General features: G+C 43.8%; 1 protein-coding gene across 1 annotated transcript; it reads left to right on the plus strand.

Annotated features, from left to right (window-relative positions):
* Window positions 1–4,274: 4,274 nt before the first annotated feature.
* On the plus strand, window positions 4,275–8,716 carry LOC147862423 (mediator of RNA polymerase II transcription subunit). The gene is made up of 3 exons (XM_087320642.1): window positions 4,275–4,793; window positions 8,319–8,414; window positions 8,508–8,716. Exons 1-3 carry the CDS (start codon window positions 4,305–4,307, stop codon window positions 8,601–8,603), a joined length of 681 nt encoding a protein of 226 aa, XP_087176768.1. The 5' UTR covers window positions 4,275–4,304; the 3' UTR covers window positions 8,604–8,716.
* The last annotated feature ends 14,589 nt before the right edge of the window (window positions 8,717–23,305 follow it).

The raw sequence follows: 23,305 nt of genomic DNA on the forward strand, positions 1-23,305 counted from the left end.
AACCTCCGGAGAGGTACTCTCCTGGAATTTTCTTCACCGACGCCGGCGAACCGACGTCTTACGAAGAAGCATCGACATCTGTCGATTCAGCCACCTGGCATCTGGCGATGGAGTCGGAAATGCACTCCATTCGGGCAAACAAGACTTGGGATCTGGTCGAATTACCTAAGAACCGACGTGCTCTTCCTTGCAAGTGGGTTTATCGACTAAAAGAGACGTCTGATTCGACCACCCCAAAGTACAAGGCCAGATTAGTTGCGAAGGGCTTCCGACAAGAATATGGCGTCGACTTCGACGAGATTTTTTCACCAGTGGTGAAAATGACAACCCTTCGTTTTCTACTCGGCGTAGTGGCAGCCGACAACTTGGAGCTGATTCAGCTAGATGTCAAAACAGCCTTCCTCCATGGTGATCTCGAGGAGGAAATTTATATGGAGCAGCCAAAAGGCTTCGTTGCTACTGGCCAAGAACATCTAGTCTGCCGACTCAGGAAGAGTCTATACGGCCTCAAACAGGCACCACGACAATGGTACAAGAAGTTCGACGACTTCATCCAATCGATCGGCTTCTCCAAAAGCGATGAGGACCATTGTCTCTTCACCAACACAGCTCAAGATGGATCACCCATCTTCCTCATCATTTACGTGGACGACATGCTAATTTCTGGACGCCACGCGGGCGAACTTGCCGATCTCATTCGGCAACTGCGGTTGAAGTTTGCCATGAAGGACCTCGGTCCGGCACGACACATACTCGGCATGAAGATTAGTCGGCATCGCGATAAACAACATCTTTTTTTGTCTCAGACCGACTATATCCGACGTGTCTTGGAACGCTTCAACATGCAATCAGCCAAATCTGCTTCAACCCCGCTCCCAATGAATCTTCGGCTCTCTCAGCGAGACTGCCCGACATCCGGCCCGGAGGGGGAAGATATGAAGTCGGTACCGTATGCACCGGCAGTCGGCTCCCTTATGTACCTGATGGTCGCGACACGGCCTGATATTTCTCATGCCGTAGGAGTCGTTAGCAGATTTATGCACAATCCTGGCCGATCGCATTGGAACGCAGTCAAGCATGTGTTCAGATATCTGGCTGGCACAAAAGACCATGGCATTCTTTTCGGTCCGAACCGAACCTCAGGCGTAGTCGGTTACACCGACTCGGACTTCGCCGGCTGTACAGACAGTCGGAAATCAACAACCGGATACTGCTTTAAATTCGGCAATGGAGCAATCTCGTGGAAGTCGAAACTTCAGGAGTGCACAGCGACCTCAACGACCGAAGCAGAATATGTAGCTGCGTCCGACGCAGCAAAAGAAGCTTTGTGGCTCGGTCGGCTGGCGCACACGTTTCGACAAGTCGACCATGACTCGGCTCCAGTTGTCTACAGCGACAGTCAAGGTGTTGTTGCCTTGTCGAAAAATCCGGTTCACCACAACGCCTCCAAACATATCGACGTTCGATATCACTTCGTTCGGGACTGCGTCATTTCAGGGAAAATCGGTCTAGAGAAAATATCCACAACCGACAATGTCGCAGATGGAATGACCAAGTGTCTTTCGGCAGACCGCTTTCGGTTTCTTCGGCATCAGATGGGCGTAACGACAAACCAGTCCGGTTAGAGCTGGACACAGAGCAGGATGGTTCCCGACAACCGACATCAGTTCCTTAATGATCGGCTTCAACTGTTCCGACCCGACCAGTTCGGTCTTCTGCCTTCGGACCCTGCCGACTCGAACAAAGCTGATATGTCCGAGAACCTAAGTCTATACCTGTAATCTTAGATAACCCATGTATACGCCCATTACGGGGGAGTGTCGAATACAAGTGTATAATGGACATATTCACACTATCCCTTTGGGCCATTTGTGTAATTAGCATAAAGGGTAGTTGCCCTAAGTCGGTCTCTATATATAGTGACCTTGTAACCTTTTTGTAAGGTTGGGTGTTGTATTATTGCTTTGTTGAATAAGAAAGTCTTTTGTCTCTCTCTCTCTCTCTCTGTACAACGACCTACAATCTGTCATACGCAGGTATACTCAACAGCAATCGAATGCTCCTTGATCTTCCGCACTGACGGCCCCTTGTCTCCCAACAAGCTCTTGTTTATGGCAATAACTTGCACTTGTTAGTGTGAACACCTTGGTCATGAATCAAGTTACTAAATTCTATATCATATGACTTGCCCAATACTTCCAACTTGGATAATTGATGTTGCCTCGTTGAGCATGTTCTCCTAATGAACTTCCATGTAGCCCCAATAGTCTCCTCTGGTAGGTAGTAAGTGATTCCTAGAATACCAAGTGTTCATCGAGCTTCACTTGGGAGTCATAAACTTCTCATTTGTATATTTCATGTTTGTAGGGATTACTTGTTTAACTTTTCTTTTTTGACTTCTTTCAAGTTTCAACCTTAATTCTTCATGAATGGTCAACTATAGATGTTTCAAACCTCTTCCATGCACATGCTCTATAGACACTCTATGATATCAATGATCAACGACATCAACATCTATGAGCCAATTCTTCAATGAATAACATATGAGAACAAATGGACTATGTTTCAGATGCTCAACCCTCATGTGATTATGTTATGTAATGAACAAAAAAGTAAAGCTATGTGCAACATAATAGATAAACATATGTGTGCATGTGTGTTGCACGTATGTGTTTGTGAGAGTGAAACAACATTTGGAATAGATCAAGAAATATATGTGTGTGTGTTATGCGCAAAACCTCAATCTCTTGAAATCAATAATTCTTTGATAGGGCACATTCTTGTTGTGAACAACATGAATGGCATGACATATGTGTTGGAACTCTAACAACTTTGGAAAAACCCATCCCATTCAATTTTGTGATGCTCCTTTATTTGTCAAATCATCTAGCACTCATGTTCTTATCAGGGGGATTGGGTGGTGAGGCTCAAGCATGACACTTGTGTTGAGAAAGTTGATTGCGACCCTTGTATAATCAAAGTCAAGTAAGAATTCTATTATAGAATCAATCCACCTATAAGCAATGTTCTCTTGAGAGCCAAGACAATGTAATCTTCGTTGTTCACAATTAAGGTTATATAGAATCAAGCTACATACATATTGCACACTATCAACGAGGTTTTATATGAGCATGTTAGAGTTTGTATTTTGAAAGGGGTTTCCTAGCATATTATATCAATAATATACATAATATCCCTAGTTTCATGTAAAAGAATGTTGAAAATGATAAAGTTTAGCTAAAACTAATATTGCATATGCAACACAAAATGTAGTCTTAAAATTATGTTGATCTGACTCAAATAATCTTGAATTATTACTTGCCTTTCTTAGAAAATATACGTCTAAAGTACATCAAATTGTCTACATATTTACTTATTGGCCTACTCTAGCCAAAGTATAAATGATTGTTATAGATATCAAATAGTCTCATGCAATCTTTATATTAAGGTTAACTCATTCATGATCATCATTTACTAATTAAACAAAGCCAGGTTCTTCTATGGATTCATTTAGACATGACTGACTCCTGTTAATAAGATGTACAAGATGTTTCCTCACTATTTTGATCAAATGCCTAACAACTCCTACTCGTTTGATTACTTTCTAAGATGGACACCATTAATTCCTAGTTCCCCTTATTGAGACGATCTAGTGTCTTTCGGATACGTTTTATCTTAAAAGGGAGTTTCTTCATCCATTTAAGCAATCCATCAAACTTTTTGCTCATTCCTTACTAGGGTAATTCCCCCTTTTAAAGCACGTGGATTTTGATGTGAGAAAATAACAAGTCTTTATAATAACTGGAACAAGTTTTAGTATAACTTAAAAGTTTAAACCATTGAAGGTCTTCAAGTGATATCGACTCAACAAAGATATACCATCATGTTAACAAACAACACAATGTTTCCTTCCACACCTTATGAACCTCTTCTATAATCAATAACAATATTTGTGATCCAGTTCCGATAAGCACCAAACGACCGCGTTTGTTTTGACGGGCCATTGAGATAATGCCACCATATCAACGTAAAAGACCACAAATGCGTCCTACGAAGCCTTTATACCACATCATTCTACGATGGATCAATGAGACCATTCTAGTGAGAAGTACATATGTAGATAGAAGACAGTAAGTAGGAACCATTCCCCCCTTTCCTCCAAAATGTATCTATCGTATTAAGTAAGTAGCCAAGGGAAGGGGGGGGGGGGGGGGGACTGACTGACTGACTTACTGTGCATAAAAAGCTCTGTTCTCTTCATGTAGACGATACTGTATAGTCAAGTTTTTTCCTTTTCCCATCCCATGGAGGAGGCAACAGCTCCTGCTGCGACACCACCGCCGCCGCCGACTACTACTACTACTGCCAACACTGCTGTGCCTTCGAAGAGCTTGCAGGAATTGGCCATGGAAGGGCAAAAAGTGCTGGAAGGAACAGTAGAGGCGGCCCATGAGACCCTGGCCTCCATGAATGAAGTTCTCTGCAACCCGGCCCTATGGGTAACCTCTCAACCCAACCCGCCGGCAACGGTGGCGGCACCATCGTCATCGTTGGGGCCGATGACGTCACCATCAGCCCTGACGTCGCCATCATCGGTGGCAAGTGCGGCGGTGACATCATCATTGTCTGCCGTCACATCATCTTCATCGCCGTTGGCTGAAACGGATGTTAATCGAACCAATCCAAGTGAGCAAGAGGCTGGATGGGCAGCCCTTGATGAATCTCGGTTACGTCTCCGATCTTCCACAACTTCTCTTCGGACAGTCATCACTGCCATTTTCAACTCTCCTGAGGTTACTTCTTGTTTCTACGCTGAATTTTAATTTCATGTTTTATTTACACTGCTTTGCAAAAATTTGAGGTAAAAAATTCCATAGCCAGCTGCTGCATAGTATCCAGGATTTTTTGTATTACTAATAATCTGAGTTTCCATTTCTTAAAAAGATCGTTTTTGTAAAATTGAGGTCAGAATCAACATAGCTTGACTGCTTCATATTATTGTTTGGGATACATTTTCTTCACTAATAGTCCAACGTTCTTTTTTGTGCATAGGGATTTGGTAATTAAGAAAAAATAAATGGATTTAGAAAAATGTAGGTCGAAATCACCATAGCTAAGCTGCTGCTGCATAATGTTCTGGAAAGGATTCTTTGCTAATTGGTCTAGTTTCATCTTAATGATTTAGTTCAAAATCACACTGATACATTGTATCCTAGGTTTTTGTATCCATACTAATCCGTGGAATTCCCTTTTAGGCATAGGAAACCATGAGAAAACACATTGAATGGATAGGAATATATAATGTCCCTTTCTTGGTTTTCTTCCTTTTTGCAAAATTTGGTTGAAATCGCCACAGATACCTGGCTGGTACGTTTTTCTTGGAAATTAAATTTCTTTATGGATTGGCCAAGTTTCCTTTTGGTGCATAAAAAAACATGAGAAAACATACTGATTTTCAAAAACTAGATCAAAATCACCATTATTAGGCTGCTGAATTGGCGTTTGGGAAAAAAATATTGATTACAAACTGACGGGGTTCCTTTTCATAATTTATGTTGGACAGAATTGCCATATCTAGACTGATACCTATACCTATATTATATATATATTTATTATGACATTGAAGGTTCTATTTGAACATTGTAAATGTATATTCCTCGGGCATTTTCATCCCCCTTCTTATTATGACATTGAAGGTTCTATTTGAACATTGTAAATGTATATTCCTCGGGCATTTTCATCCCCCTTCTTATTATATGACATTGAAGGTTCTATTTGAACATTGTAAATGTAGATCCCTCGGGCATTTTCATCCCCCTTCTTTGCATCTCTTAATAATATGGCTGTGATTTGTCACTACGTGCGATTATCTATACCTTGGGATCCCTTGGCTCGTAGCTATTCAACCAACGAAAAAGGCATCCCATAAACATACTTCTGATCTGAATGAGAGTTGTTGCAAGCTGTGGGGATAAGCTCTACCCCCTCCAGATTAACCCAAGTTTGAAAGAAGGGTAGCCTAAAGATCCCGTGTTTGGGAAATTATATTGTTACTGTTTGGACGAGTTTCCATTTCATGCATAGGAATTTTGTGGAGTACGTAAATGCTGGATTTTAATCACTTTCCAAAACATCGATTGCCGATTTATTAGAAAAATTCCCATTGCTAGGTTTCTGCTGCAAATCCTTTGGGAAATATTTTGTCAGAAATTTTGGCCCCTTCATGAATAATTATTTAGCTGGATTGAGGGCACCCTTTTCCTGAACATTGGCCAAGGACGATGTCATGATCTGATGTTCTAATCATAATTCTGAGTAGTCAAGAGAGAAAATAAGCCAAAGGAAAAAATAAATAAGTTATTGATTAAATGTGTTTGGATTTTGGGTTTAAGACCTTGAATCCTGTTTTAGAAAGGAAAAACAAAGTGATGAGAATCAAACCTTTCCATGGAATTGCTCATGTTTCAATGGCAATTACCAAATCATATATTTGGAACTAACCATGCCTTTTAATTTTCCTGAGGTATTTGGCAGATAATAATGGCCACAATGTTACCTTGCTTTTCTACCAGCTGAAACTATGATACTTTTTATCTCTTTGCATTAGAGGGATGCCAATGGCCATTCACAAAATTATTGGACAAGATGAGATGAATTACATTGGGTTCCGAATATATCAGGAATTGAAAAGTCTTAATAGACAAAATTGAGTGAAGGAAAGTACTACCCAGTCTAGATTTTAAAAGTCCGACTTTGTGTATCCTTGATAGGGACAACGACAAATATCCCATGTCCATGTTCCCAATAGCATTGCTTTTTAGCCAGTCTTTCGATGGATACTGTGTCTTGGCACTAGCGAGATATTGCTAAAGTTGATGTATAACATGTTAATAACTAAAAGAAATTAAGGAAAAAGCATCTCTGTATTAACATGTTATACATCAACTTTAATTGATGTATAACATGTTCATAACCAAAAAGAAATTAAGAAAAAAGCATCTCTGTATGAAAACTAAAGAAACAACAGGAAAGGAAACTCATTAAAGAGTTGTTGCTTTTCAGAACCAAAACTACAAGTCAATTTAAATAGACCAAAGAAAATGGTTTCTGATCTTTGTTTTCAGTTGCTGCTGGTATTCTTTTCCCAGAAATTAGGTATTTTGGTGATATGCTGAAATTAGGGGATCTGCTACCTACAACAATTAGGGTTTTATGATTTTTGGTTCTGTCTTACAAGCAAAGCTTCATGAGAACGTGGAAGATGGATGTATTTTATTAATGTAGAGAGATATTTTTTCCGTCTATGGTTGACCTATTGTGGATCTAGAGAGAGAAAGAAAGAAAGAAAGAAAGAAAGAAATATTAACGTCTTTTAAAAGGCCAAAATGGCCTATAAGACCAAATAAGAGATTACATCTTGAGTGTTTTCTCGTCTTTGAGAACAAATCAAAATAAAATAAATATTACACAGTAAATATAAAAGTAAATAAGATGAAAAGAGAAGAAACGAGGGAATGTGGTTGTTGGCACATGTGAGATTCTCAAGTTAGGTATATTGTAGCTTTTGTCTTCGAAAGATCTCTAGCATAGGTCAATCCAGAATGGAAATGTCTCTGAAGCGAGGGAAGCACCTACGATGATACAAAATCTGATGCTCACCTCCATATGACTGAGCCTACTCTAGTCTTACGGAATTGATAGCATATTTGTGCATATGCATATAAAAGATGACTCAACACCACACATCCTTATGGAACAACGATATACACACGTCTATCTTAAACTACACTACTCGATGATCCACTTGTATGAAAAACTTCCAAACATGCAAAACACACAACCAACGGCATGGCTATGATGTCATATACTCGAGCTGTAAATCCTTTGCTCCTGTGTGATTGATCCCTGTCATTTTTCTGCTCTCCAAACATTGTCTTCCAGCAACCACAAATATGATTTTAATAATACTGGCCATTTTATTCATATGCAATCCATGGTTGTTATGAATTAGCATTTATGGGTTTATCAGTCTAGGATTCATGACCGACCATTGTGTGGAGACCGGTAATAGCTTAAATATCACCAAGGACCCAAAAAAGTTAAGCCTACTTAATTATTGTCTCGGGATATAATGTCATGGTCAAAGTTGGGATGTGACCATTCCTCTTCTCATATCTTTCACAAAAATTGCAACAAAGAGGTAGAAGAGTTTATTCAATTTAGGCTTGGACCAAATCACTATTGTTTTAAGACATTTGTCATACACTTCGAATGAACAATCACTTTTCTGGAGTTTGAATCGACGTTTGGGTTTGCAGATTAGAGACCAAGAGGATCCTTCAAATGGTCTCATTGACCAATCTGATCCTGATGAGTTAGAGAAGCTGGAAAAGCGGGTTGCCGAGTTGAGAGAGGTATTTATATCTTATTCCATGTACTCTATCTCAAATATGATTCATGCGGTACATGCTTATGTGAACATTTTTTTGTTCTGGATTAAAAAACAGGAAGTTATGAACAAAAATAAAGTTGTGAAGGTTCTCATTGATGAGCTCCGGGATTTTATTAGTGACATATCGATGTGGCAAAGTTCTAGTCTCTAGCAAATATAGCATAAATCAGATGATGTCTAGTTTCACACTAATGTGTACATTGCATCCAAAGCTGTTGTAACACTTGTGATAAATATAACCTTTGCGTGAAGTTTGTGGTTTCATTTTTGGGAGCCAAATCCTTTCTTCACCTTTGAGTAGAATTAGTATAACAATGTGGTTAATTACAAATCAAGTTACGAGATGTGAATACAAACTGATAGAAATTGTTAGTGTATTGCATGTTGGTGTGTAATTTATAAGGTGCTCTTCTTGATAACTCATATTTGATGATGCTACTTATATTTGTTCATGATGATGGATCTCTTTTGGCATTTTACTCGTATTTTGAGTGCAACAAATTATTCATGATTTCAATTGGAATGAACAAAGCAATACCGTCTACTTTGATGGCATGTTGAAATGATAGCTATATCAAACTGATTTACTCCTTTAAACATGGAGCCTAAAGTGTGTGTGTGTGAGAGAGAGAGAGAGAGAGAGAGAGAGAGAGAGAGAGAGAGCATTGAGGTCATTTTGATAGTGGCACCATCTATTAATGTTGGCAAAGATATGGTACATAGCCATGTGTTAGAAGCAACTAGCTATTTGAAGCATCAAAGTAATAGTCTTATCAAAATCCATTGAAACGAAATAATAAATGATTGGACCTCTCACATTGCAGCATGCTTTATTTGTAAAAGCATTTCTACCCAGATAATTCTCTAAAGGGGAGAATTAATGACAAAATACAGCCACTTCAAGTACATGAGCTTTCTTGACCACAATTCATGAAAGTTTTTTGGAAAATGTAGTTCCAAATAAGTGTACTTTCATTTGAGGAACATGTGACATAGAATGTAAATATCTAACGAAATGTGTGCACCTATATGGGAAATTGGAGTTGTTCTTGTATAGGATCATGCTCCTCAAATTTGAATTTCTAAGGTGATAGAATGAAATGGTAAGGGTCACGTTCATAATTACGTTTCCCGATTCCATAGTGGGGACTCTGGAGTAAGCAATAGGGATAGAAGGTGAAGTCCAAATTTCAAATTTTGTTTGCTAAATTTGGAACATTTTTGCTAGAATAGGTAGGATGTTTTTCTAGAGAGCAAGGAAAATTCACATAAGAACCATGCATACATGTGGGCTATGAACTTTGGTACTTTGAATTATGTCTCGTTGAGTCCCATAGGCTTTCAACCACGTGGGCTTCAAATCACTTGTACTTTGGATCACATTTGGTTAGAGCACGTGTGCTTTTGAGACGTGTACCTCATACCAACACTCACCAAGTTTCCACAAAGTTATGCTAGTTGCACGTGTTGTTACATAGGCCAACACGATCATCTTCCTCTTCTTGGTTGATCAAAACACTCTTTATTTTTTAGTTGAGCTTCCCTGAAACGCTTTGATACTCATGTTGTGGGATTATAGTCCATGCCATTATTGCGTGTTCTATGAGCATAATATGCTTTCACCTATAAATTAGCTTCGCATGCATCTATCCTGCCACCTTGTTATGCCTAATTTCGTGTATCCACAAAAAGTAATGCAACAAACATGGCCACTTTCTCAACTTGCCATTACATTCCTTACAAAGTGTTTTTACAATGGGGCAATGACCATGCCCTATCTTCCCATTAACCTTAGGGTTGTCTTTGTAGGAGACAAGTTGATCCCCAATTGTGAAAAGTGCTCTTTTTCTTTAATCACATCCAACTCACTCCTACCATGATCCTTTCCATATTCGTATTTGCAGAGGACATCTTTAAAGGAGTTTGTGGAAATGGAGAGCAATCATGTTGCTCAACACAATATATAAGATATTTGTGAATATACTGGCCAAGAGGGTAAAACCCTACTTGCATGAACTAATCCATGTTGGACAAGTAGGGTTCATGGAAAACAAATACATAATTGATAATGTGTCTCATGCTAGACTTTGAGAAGGCATATGATAGAGTTCGATGGCCTTTTTTAGAAAAAGTCATGGTGGGGTTGGGATTACCCTTAAAATTGATAGAAATTGACGCTTTCAAAACCTTCACAATGGCGAGCTGCAAGGCGACGACCTTGATCTCGCTGTCCTCGCCACAAGCGGCGGTATTACACAGAGGCGTCGACCTCTTCCTTTCTCTCTCTCTCACTCTCTCTCTCTCTCGGCTGCTCTCACTTCGCTCCCTCTCAGTGGAAAACAGAAAAATGAGCAACAACTACAAAACTGTTTGCCCTAAGTCATATTTATACACATATGACTTTCGGGCTATTTACAAATATAGCCTCAAGGTCCCTTGGCAAACATATTCACAAATATGTCCCCGCATCCGGATCTCTCTCCGGGTACATTCGTCATCCGGCTCCGTAGCCGGGGTCTTCATCATCCGGATCCTGAACCGGGTCTTCATCATCCGGCTCCGATACCGGGTACTCCTCATTCGGGTCTTCATTCCCGATTCCCGGACATCCGACCATCCCATCCGGAGGGACCGTAATCCCAACAAACTCCCCCTTCACTTCGGCATGGGATGTCTTTCCAGTCCGACCCTCTTCCGGCACGCTTCCAGCTTGTCGGGTGTGAGCACTTTGGTCAGCATGTCTGACCCGTTCTCGTTCGTGTGGATCTTCGTCAGCACGAACTCCTGGTCTTCTATCCTTTCCCGGATCCAGTGATATCTTCGCTGGATGTGCTTCGTCCGGGAGTGATAGGCCGCATTCTTCGCAAGGTGGATGGCACTCTGACTGTCGTAGTAGAGTCGGTACTCCTCCTGCCGGATACCGAGCTCTCTAATGAAGTCCTTCATCCATATTATTTCCTTGCCGGCTTCAACAGCCGCCATGTACTCCGCCTCCGTGGTTGACAACGCAACCGTCTTCTGCAGCCTCGACTGCCACGAAACAGCTCCCCCTGCATACGTCATCACATACCCTGATGTGGACCGGCTGGTATCTGCATCAGCCGACATATCCGAATCGGTAAAGCCGTCGAGTTCGGGCTTACCGGAGCCGAATCGGAGGCACACGTTTGCCGTGCCCTTCAGGTATCGGAGTATCCACTTGGCCGCGTTCCAGTGCTCTTTGCCGGGATTGCTCATGTACCGGCTCACCACTCCGACTGCATATCCTATGTCCGGTCTTGTACACACCATTGCGTACATCAAGCTTCCGACGGCAGAGGCATATGGTACTTTCATCATGTCCTCCTTCTTAGCCTTTGTCTTGGGGCTTTGCTTGCTGGACAACTTGCAGTTTGCCGGGAGGGTTGACCCAACCGGTCTTGCTTCCGACATGTTGAACCGGTGAAGCACCTTTGTCACGTACTTCTCCTGTGACAGCCACAACTGCTTCTTCTTCCGGTCCCGGATGATGTGCATCCCTAGTATTTGCCTCGCCGGACCCAGGTCCTTCATTGAGAAGGTTCGGTGAAGCGCTTTCTTCAGCATCCGTATCTTGACCTGGTCCCGTCCGACGATCAATATGTCGTCCACGTACAGGAGGAGTATTAGAAAGTCTCCTCCTTCGAACTTCTTCACAAACACGCAGTGATCGGACTGCGTTTTGTGGTACCCTTCGTCGGTCATGAAAGAGTCGAACTTCCGGTACCATTGCCGGGGAGCCTGCTTTAGTCCGTAAAGGCTCTTCTTCAACCGGCATACCAGGTGCTCCTTCCCTTTCTTCTCGAATCCTTCCGGTTGCTGCATGTAGATCTCTTCTTCGAGGTCACCGTGAAGGAATGCCGTCTTCACGTCCATCTGTTCTACCTCGAGGTCCATGCTTGCCGCTATGCTCAGCACCGTCCGGATGGAGGTCATCTTCACTACCGGGGCAAATATCTCGTCGAAGTCGACGCCCTTCTTCTGCTGGAACCCCTTCACCACGATCCTGGCTTTGTATCTCGGGGGGTTTCCGGCATCTCCCGGTTTCAGCTTGAACACCCACTTGTTTCGAAGTGCCCGCTTTCCTTTCGGCAACTCCACAAGTTCATATGTGTGGTTCTCATGCAGGGAATCCATCTCCTCCTGCATGGCACTTAGCCACCTGCGGCTATGGGTGTCAAGCTTTGCTTCTTCAAAACTCTCCGGCTCCCCCTCGTCAGTTAGCAGCACGTGCTCTGGTTCCGGAAATCTCCGGGGGGCCCTTCTCTCTCTTAGAGGATATCTCCGTTTCGGAGCTTCGGTAACCGGCTCCTTCGTTTCCTCTTCATCCGAATCCATTTCGGGATCGGGGCCGGTTCCGGTATCAGTTTCATCTTCCTCGGCCGGTTCTGTTTCTTCACCGTCTTCGGCCGGATCCTCGAGTGCTAACCGGTCCCTTGCCGGTCGGGACTGCTCCTCGTAGAGTTGATCCTCACCGGTCGACTTGGAGCTCTTCATCTTCTTATCCGACTCCCAGTCGGCGAGTGTCTTGTCCTCCATGAAGATGATATCACGACTCCGGAATATCTTTTTGTCGACCGGGTCCCATACTCGGTAGCCGAACTCGTCATCGTCGTAACCGAGGAATATGCATGGCCGGGTCTTTGGATCTAGCTTTCCTCTCCGGTCCTTTGCCACATGCACATATGCGAGACACCCGAACACCTTCAGATGCCGGTAGGATACTTCCCTACCGGTCCACACTCTCTGCGGCGTGTCTCCGTCCAAAGGTACTGAGGGTGATCTGTTTATCACGTATGTCGCCGTCGACATTGCCTCAGCCCAAAACCCCTTGGGTAATTTCGCATGCGCCAGCAATACTCCGGACCCTCTCCATTATGGTCCGGTTCATCCTCTCGGCCAGCCTGTTCAGTTCCGGCATCTTCGGCACAGTAAACTCGAGCCGGATTCCCTTCGAGCGACAGTACTCCTCGAATTGCCCCCGGTATTCCCCTCCGTTATCCGCTCGTATCGCTTTCAGCTTCTTGCCGGATTCCCTTTCCACTCTCGCGTGGAGTTCTTTGAAGACGCACAACACTTGGTCCTTTGTCTTCAACGGTGCCGTCCACAGCTTCCGGCTGTGGTCATCAATGAATGTTACGAAGTACTGGGCTCCGCCATGTGACTTCGTTTCTACTTGACACACGTCAGAGTGCACCAACTCCAATGGTGCGCTACGTCTCGTCGGTGGCCTTGAGTGGAAGGAGGTTCGGTTCTGCTTACCGGCCAGGCAATCAATGCACTTCTCCAGGTGCACATGCTTCACTGGAATAAGGTTGTCTTCTGCAAGCCTCTTCATCCCCTTCTCACTCATGTGGCACAGTCTCTTGTGCCATAGCTCACCGGCAGTGTCGGCTGCCACGTTCAACTCCTCCGGACACAACCAAGCATTCATAAGGTACAATGTGTTGACTTTCCGGGCCCGAGCCACTATCAGGCTCCCCTTGCTGAACTTCATTACGCAGTTCCGGATGCTACCTGTGTAGCCTTCATCGTCTAGCCTCCCGGCCGAAATCAGGTTCAATCGAACCTCCGGAACGTGTCAGACATCCTTCAACAACATTTTGCATCCGGTCGAGGTTGTCAACCACACGTCTCCTATGCCGGCAATCCGGCACGTACCTTCATTTCCCATCCGAACACAGCTATGCTCACCGGCTGTGTAGGATGAGAAGTATCTTCTTTCCGGGGTCAGGTGGAACGACGCTCCGGAATCGACCACCCAGGTAGTCTCATCGCCGGCAATGTTTAGTTCACCTTCTTCGGTGATGAGCATGATCTCCTCTTCACTTGCCGCGAGTGCCGTCGTTCCTTTCCGGTCCTGCCCTCGCCGATCCGAACCATTCCGGTCCGTGGCTCCCCGGTAAGCACCGTTCCGTTCCGAAGACTTCTTCGAATCGGTGTCGTCGGCTCCGTTGTCTTTTCGGTAATGCCGACAATTCTTTCGGAAGTGCCCCGGCTTCCCACAGTGGAAGCATGTGGGCCTTCCTCTTGACTGCGACCGGGTCCCCGACTTCTCCCGTCTTTGCGGACTCCGGTTCCGTTGTCTTCCCCGATCCGATTCGGTAAGCAGCATCTTCGGATCGGAGGCCGGTTCTTTATCTGTCCGACGCGCTTCTTCGTTCAAAATGCTTGTCTTTACCGTTTGTAGGGACAAGTTATCTTCGGTGCAGGAGGTGCTGAGAGTCACCACCAAGTTCTCCCAGCTTTCCGGCAATGTACACATCAGCATGATGGCTTGCATTGCATCCTCCAACGGGAACTTGATCGCCGCAAGCTGGTTCACGAATCCCATGAACGTGCTTACGTGTTCCACCATACTCTCGCCGTCCCGGTACTTGAGGTTCACTATCTTCCTCATCAGGGAGGTCCGGTTCAACGCATTCTTCCTCTCGTAGAGGCCCGACAGCTTCTGCCACATCTCATATGCGTTGGTGTCGTTCGCCACATGTTGTAGAACGCTCACGTCGACGTATTGCCGAATGGTTGCAACGGCTTTCCAGTTCAGAAGCCTCCATTCCGTCTCAAGTACCCCCTTGGGTATTTCCGACCTGTCGATCGGTTCATATAGGTCCCGAACAATGAGCAGATCCTCCATCTTTATCTTCCAGTCGGCGTAGTTCTGCGCATTCAGCACCATCATCCCCGGCTGCCCGCTGCTGCCGCCTTCCATTTTCTGCACTGCAGTCGCTCTGATACCAGATTGATAGAAATTGACGCTTTCAAAACCTTCACAATGGCGAGCTGCAAGGCGACGACCTTGATCTCGCTGTCCTCGCCACAGGCGGCGGTATTACACAGAGGCGTCGACCTCTTCCTTTCTCTCTCTCTCACTCTCTCTCTCTCGGCTGCTCTCACTTCGCTCCCTCTCAGTGGAAAACAGAAAAATGAGCAACAACTACAAAACTGTTTGCCCTAAGTCATATTTATACACATATGACTTTCGGGCTATTTACAAATATAGCCTCAAGGTCCCTTGGCAAACATATTCACAAATATGTCCCCGCATCCGGATCTCTCTCCGGGTACATTCGTCATCCGGCTCCGTAGCCGGGGTCTTCATCATCCGGCTTCGTAGTCGGGGTCTTCATCATCCGGATCCGGAACCGGGTCTTCATCATCCGGCTCCGATACCGGGTACTCCTCATTCGGGTCTTCATTCCCGATTCCCGGACATCCGACCATCCCATCCGGAGGGACCGTAATCCCAACAAAAATGGAGATCGTTTGCTCTGGCCCTTTACAAAGGAAGCTCGAATAGGGTGTTGTTGACGGGGCATCAGGGCCCATCGATTATATTAAGCAAGTCTGTTAGGTAGGGGTGCCCATTGGCCCCCTACATTTATTTATTTATTACAGAGGCATTCTCTTTCTTTTTGAACAGACTAGATGCGGGAATAAAGGGTTTAGTTGTTCCACATGAGAGCAAGGATTTGCTTGACTCTGAGGATGCAAATGATACTATGCTTTACTTGCAAGGCAATGACGCTAATTTACAAAAGGGTGAAGGACGGATTGAGTTGTTTTGCAAAGCGTCAGGGGGAAAATTAACTGGAACAAAAGTAGAGGATTTTGGGTAAGTTCAAACCCACGACCACTTTGGTGTCCTAATGTTGATTTTCAATGGGTCCCCAATGGAATGGATGTTAAGTATTTGGGCTTTTTGGTGGGAGTCGAGACACCTAAAAATCAGCAACTCAAGCAGGTGAAAGACAAAATTAGAAAAAAACTTCGGTTGTGGGCATCAGTAAAGCTTTCCCTTGCCGGTAGGATGGATGTGGTGAACCATATTTTGCTAGCCACCATGTGGCACTCAGTGGCATGTTGGATGTTAGAAAAAGCCCGCATAAAAATATTAAGGCAATGGTGAGAGGGTTCCTTTGGGCGGGTAGAGACAATGAGATGGCGTTAGCTAAAGTGGCGTGGGTTGGTTAATTAAGGCGAAGAATAAGGGAGGACCTGGATTGGTGGATCCGGTTCACCAAAGTAAGGCTCTACTTGGTAAGCTTCTAGTGCGAAGTCTGTAACCTAGACAAAAATTGTAAAAGGTGCTCCTTAGGAATAGAGCTGACCTATGGTGTCCTAGGAATGGTGGTCCTTGGTAGCAAATACGTGGTGGTTGTTCAGTCCAACTCTAAAGTTGAAAGAACCGACTAACACGAAGGATAAGGTGGTTCGCGCCATAATGAATGATGAGGATACTATTGGCCACAACTAGTTAACACATGTGTATATGAGGGGTGTAGAGATAGAAATGATAGAAAACTGAAGACGAAACAAAAGTACAGAGACACAAGAATTTTATGTGGAAAACCCGGAAAGGGAAAAAACCACGGGAGTCCGCAAACTCCAAGAAATGACTATATGTGTGTAAGGTATACAACAAGAAAACTACAAGGCAACAAACTTGAGTTCCTCTTTGTCGGACTGACGGTTACAGAGGAGTCTCTCTCACACACACACACACACACACACACACACACACACACACACACACTCTCTCTCTCTCTCTCTCTAGTTACAGAGGCAACTACTAGCTATAACTTTTACAGTAGTCAACAACTCCATCCAAAATGGTCTTCCCTAGTTGTATTTATACTAACACAACTTTTACGACTATTTACAAGTATGACCTGAAAAGGCGCAACAAAACCTATTTACAAATATGGCCTTTTCTAGATGCCTCTCCGGATCCGGTCTCGCTTCTTCATCGGATTCATATGATCCGACTCTCGAACTTTTTTCCTTTCCAATGTTGGTTCCTTGGACTCCAATCCGGCTCGTGCTCTCCTTCCCATTCGGATGGACTTGTTTCCTAACAATGAAGACCTAGTCAAGTTTAAGAGAAGGGTTGGTCTTAATGCAACCGAAAACATTGATTGAATGGCTACGACAACAACTGTTTTGGAACCCTAGGATTAGAAGTGAACACGATATGATGCTTGAACAGAAAAAATACTTGCCTTGAGGAGGATGCTAGGTTACAAGATTAGGTCGACACACAATTGGGAGGTCTTCAACATGAAGAGGTGGGAGGGTCAAGCTGTTAGTTGTAGGTTTATTATTGGAAGACTAGTGAAGGTGACCCAACTGATAAATAAGGTTGTTGATGGATTAGGTAAGTTGAACGTGGAAGAGGCAGTTTGGTTAGGTTGGTTTGTAAGTGAGGGTGATGCACAACTTATTCGTGGTAGGTGCTCAACTAACGAGGAGCGTTTGTGGGGTAACCTAAGTTCATTGACGGATGATGGCACGTGGTTGGCAGTTCACATGACAATGTTGGAAGGTAGGAGGTGACAATTGAACCCGGACCCTAAGACACTTGATTAGGACTGTAAAATATGGCTTTTCGGCAACAAGCCCTTATATGATTTGGAGTGGGATCCATTGGCGGTATGGTGGCAGCCACCGAGAACAAACAACTTGAAAAAGTTTTTTGAGTACAATACTAAGCTAGGATGACAAATCATTGGCTCCAAAACGGTCGGTGTTGTGTTGATTTGCAATAGTTGGAAGGATAACGACATATCAGATGACGATCGGAAGTCGTTTTGGAGGAGACTATGGGCATTGGATACGTCATAGAACATAAAGGCTTGGTTGTGGCTTCGTAGCCGCAAGACGGTACCTGTAGGGGAGTGGTTGAGTTCCCATGGTGGCGACGCTATATGTAAGTGATGTGGACATGCTTTGGAATCAATCTCTCATTGTTTCTAGAATTGTACATAGGTGATTAGCATTTGGAGTAGAAGCCTTCAAATCGTGGCAACTTGTGCAGTAAATGGGAACGTTGTGTAGGGCTCCATACAAGGACTGTCCCTAAAAGAGGAAAGTTGGGCGGAAGAGTTAAATCCACAGGGACATGTATTTATAGTGCAGGGTGGTAGCTTGTTCCAATGTGATGGGGGTGAGAGTTGGCACAAAATTTGAATTTTTTGAGTAGATTTGGCTTATGGTGGCGTGCTCATAAGTTTGGCACATTTGAACCAGGCGCATCAAGTTTTTTTTTCAGCAACAAAAGCTCTCATGCGGGGAGATGATGTTAAATATCTGGTTTGACCTTGTGGCTTGGTTGTGCAGACGGTATGAATCGATTTAGGGGGAATCAGATGAAGCAAAAAGGGCAAGGTCAAAGTTCTTGCTGAAATGGGGTGGTTCTCCCATGATGGTCAAATCTTCGACGAGGCCTAAGTGGAATTAACAAGTGCCTAGGTGGTTGTTTCCGCCGATGGCTCCCAATATTGTACATGGGATGTAATTATGTATGTATAACTGAAGCACAAGTGGGTTAGCATAGTCGTGTTACCCGGATAACATTGTTATAAAAGAGTTCATTGGGAGAAGTAGAGTCAGAGTAAAATGGGGTTTATTTCAGTTTTGTAGGAGTTAAGGGTCATGTGAGTTTTTAGTGTTTTTATTATACTTTTGGAGTTGTTCCTTCGAGTTGTATATGTTGATCCCACTGTGGATTCGGGTAAACTTAGTTGTATTCTATTTGCTAACTAATGCGAAGTAGTGTTTTTTTTGGAAAAAAAAAGGAGTTTGCACACTTATGTGGTTGTTTTATTCCTTAATGCTCAATCTTCCACTTGGTTTGCTATGTCTTCACTTGCTAATACAAGGAATTTGATTCACATACAACATTGTCGAGGCATATAATGTCGTCTCTCTTATGGAACATTCTTACTTGCGTAAATGCATGTGGGTGTGCTACTTGAGTAGGTCCCCGGGCTCCTAAACTAGAGAGGATGTGAGGCCATGAGAAAAGACTTAGAACCCTTTGTGGGTAGTCCTTGCATAATCCCCCTTTCTTTTGAGAATGATCTCTTTTGAGGAATTTACTAGTTCGAGGAAACCTTGGCTTGAAGAAACATGGTTCAAGGAATTGTGGTTCGAGGAATGGTCTTCTAGACTCCATGTAGCCCTGGACCATAGAAACCTCAAAGGTTTCTTAAGTTAAACTAAAATTAATATACACATAATCATTGCATCAATTACGAATATATTTGTCGTAATTAAATAGATTATTACTAAATAAAAAACATATGAAGTATCTTAGTTAAATAGATCTTGCATATATAGCCTTAGGGCATTTTTTAATACTAATGTGGTATCTTTTTAATACTAATGTAGTATCTCTCAATTAATTAGTGGGAAAAAGTTGCACGGAGGAAATTGACTCTTAACAAAGGCAAAGCCTAGATAATGTTAGTGGGACTAAAGATAGGCCAATCAAAGGCCCTAATGTTTTAAAAAGGCATATCAGATACAAAATACAAAGGCCCTAATGTTTTATGTGGGAGCTCTTGCCATTTTCTAAATTGGAAACCGTAAGGGTTCACGTTACAGGCCATTTAGGCATTAGCCATTGCTACCTAATAAAGGGTAGCATCCCACAATTTACAATATGACCATGTCTTTGGCTTGCATTTGGCCTATGAACAAAATTCTAGACTGGAAATATTTAGCCCTATAATGTTATTAGAAGTAAAGAATATGGCATTATTTCCTTTTAATATAATGTCAAAGCGAAAGACAATTGTTAAGTTGAACAATGTTGGTGGATTTCATGTCTAGAACAATGGAACCACGTGTTGGACCATCAACCAATATCATTTGAACCAAATCTCACCACTCTTGCTCTTGATTAGTTATAGTCACCTTCTTGAAAAACTCTAAGTGGAAACACTCATATTGGAGTCAATGAAGGCCCATTACATATGAAGAAGTAAATCTATAGAACTCCAAGTAAGATCTATGTCATATTGAGCCATAAGAAACATTAATGGGGAATTCACATAAGGCTAATGATTGTTCACAATAAGATACTAAATGTTCCATTAGACAAAATCCATCCCTTATTAGATGAAGCCCTACAAAGTGACGAAACAAGGAATACAAATATTCAAGTGGAAATTGGTGTAATGGTGAAGAATAACAAATTGACTTAATTGCCTAACCTAAGGTTAAAGGTATTATTTCTTGTAAATGAGTACTTACTGTAGAAAGTAGCGTGCGGAAACAAGTATGAAGACAGAACAGAGGAAGGAAACTCAGGTTCAATGGAGAGCTTAGGCTTACACGGTATACGCGGGAGAGACAGAGAGAGAAACACAAAAAACTATATTCAACAATAATACTCAATCTTTGTACATAAGACGTGCTCAGTGAACACTTTTATACAAGCCCTAGAAGGACTGACCGAAGTATTGACAATACTTCAATGCTCATCAAGAAACCTACACTAACTCCCAAATATATTCCTCACGGAATATCTTTCATAACGACCTCCTGGTTTATGTACTCGGCCTAACCGATCGGTCCCAACCGATCCGATCCTCGGCTTCTTCAGCCGATCCGGCCGATGTTGAGCTTGTCTCTCAACACTCCCCCTCAAGCTCAACTTGAGGCTCTTCGGGATCTTCACAGCACTGGTTCCTCTTGGCTTCTCGCCTCGCTCGCGCTCCTCGACCTGTTCGACTCCGCGCGCTTCGACCCTTCCGCTGTCGAATACAAGTGTATAATGGACGTATTCACACTATCCCTTTGTATAGCTCAAGTTTGGGCCATTTGTGTAATTAGCATAAATGGTAGTTGCCCTAAGTTTGTCACTATATAAAGTGACCTAGTAACCTTTTTGTAAGGTTGGGTTGTATTATTGTTTCTATTGAATAGAAAGAGTCTTTTGTGCCTCCTCTCTCTCTCTCTCTCTCTCTATCTCTGTGCACGATCTTGGAAACTGTCATACGCAGGTACTCAACCCCAATCGAATGCTACTTGATCTTCCGCATTGACGGCCTTGTCTTCAACATTTGGTATCAGAGCAAGGTCCCTCAACCCGCTGTCGGCCGTCATCACAGCCTGCACAGTATTCGGCCTTTCGCTTCATCCTAGTCTGCAAAGCATTCGGTTTCTTGCGTCACTCGAAGAAACAGAGAAGAAAGTAGGCAAACACAAGCTTGAATCTCGCTGCGTTAGATCATCACTCGGAGTAAACCAGTCGGCTGTACTCTACTTCCTTGATCGTAACTGCTTGAGGTGGGCTTCCTGCACAACGACGACTTCAAGGACAACCCAGTTCGCGTTTCATTCGATTGGACAATAATCGGAAGGACCAGTCGGTTCCATTGCTCTCACCGTTGCAGTCAACCGAAACCGAATCGGCTTGAAGGACTGTCGGATCGTTAAATCTAGGTTCAACTCGACTAAGACAGTTGTCGGTAGTCAATCCGAACCAAATCCCCGATTCTCCGTAATCAACATCACTTGTGTCCAACTTCGGCTAGAACGACACTGAGTGGGCCAAACCGCTGCACTTCACCAAAGTTCGTAGCCGACTTAGGGCAGAGTCATGACATCAACATCCGGCTCGTCAGAAATGAGTCTACGAAAGTTCGATGGATCGAACTTCAACTTCTGGAAGGAGCAAATGCAGGACTATCTCATAGTCAAGGGGCAAATCGATCCCATCGAAAATGAAGTACCTCCAGAAGGATACAAACCAATTGAGTGGCAGAAGCTGGACAGAATCGTCCGCGCCACGATTCGGATGCACCTATCGGAATCAGTATACTTTACGGTGCAATCGTGTACGACAGCATTCGAACTGTGGAAAACACTGTCGGACACCTACGAAAAGAAGGTCGCTGCAACGAAGATGTTTCTGATCCGGCGCCTCTACAACTTGCGGATGAAAGAATCAGATTCGGTTCAAGCACATCTCAATGAGTACGAAAGCATAAGCTCCCAAATCTCATCTCAGGGGACGGCAATCGAGGATGAACTCAGAGCAATGATACTCATGAGCAGCCTTCCCTCATCATGGGAAACTTTCGTCACAACCGTGTGCAACGCGTCAACCACGGCTGTTAAATACTCCGAAGTCACGAGCGCAATCCTGACCGAAGCAGCTCGGAGAAAGTCTTTCGCCAAAGACTCAACAGAAGACGCTTATGTAGTACAAGGTTCGACAGAACGATCGAACATACGAGGAAGAGATTCCTCACGGCAGCCGAACAATCAGCGAAGACGGAGCCAGTCACGGGATAATCGAATCTGCAACTATTGCAAGAAACCCGGACACATCAAAGCCGACTGCCGCGCACTCAAGAACAAGAACGACAAGTCTCAGAAATCAGACAAGAAGAGTGGCCGGCATGAGGAGATCAATTACGTCAGCTTCTCAGCTGATGTGCTACCAAACGACCCGAATATACTATCAATCGAAAATCCAGTCGGATCAGAAGTTCTGCTCACGACTGAAGAATCGAGCACATGGCTCTTAGATTCGGGCGCGTCATTTCACGTGACTCCTCATCGATCCCAATTTCGGCAATATACGATCCGTCACTCCGACTCAGTTCGAGTCGGCAACTCGCAACACTGTGACATCATTGGAATCGGCACAGTAGAGCTCAACCTTGCAGGTGGCTCTACACTTGTACTTCACAATGTCCGACATGTACCCGAGCTCTCAAGGCCATTGATCTCAGTCGGACAACTAGATGAAGACGGCATTCGTGCCGGTTTTTCTTCGGGAGGGTGGACACTCCACAGGGGGAACCTCCTGCTTGCTAGAGGACCCAAGATACACTCACTATATCCGTTACATGTTACGCTCAGAGAGGGTAACCTGTTTTTGGTGGATATTCTTGTGTCATCACTATGGCACAGAAGATTAGGACACCTCAGCAAGGCCGGCATTACGCACCTATCTAGAGCCGGATACATCCCTAAACTCTCCTTCTCGGACCATCAATTCTGCGAACATTGCCAGTATGGCAAACAAGCAGCCGC

This window comes from Azolla caroliniana, unplaced genomic scaffold, assembly GCF_043228905.1.
Source record: "Azolla caroliniana isolate FFs.n. ecotype wild unplaced genomic scaffold, voAzoCaro1.0.p SCAF_6, whole genome shotgun sequence".
Classification (NCBI taxonomy): Eukaryota; Viridiplantae; Streptophyta; class Polypodiopsida; order Salviniales; family Salviniaceae; genus Azolla; species Azolla caroliniana.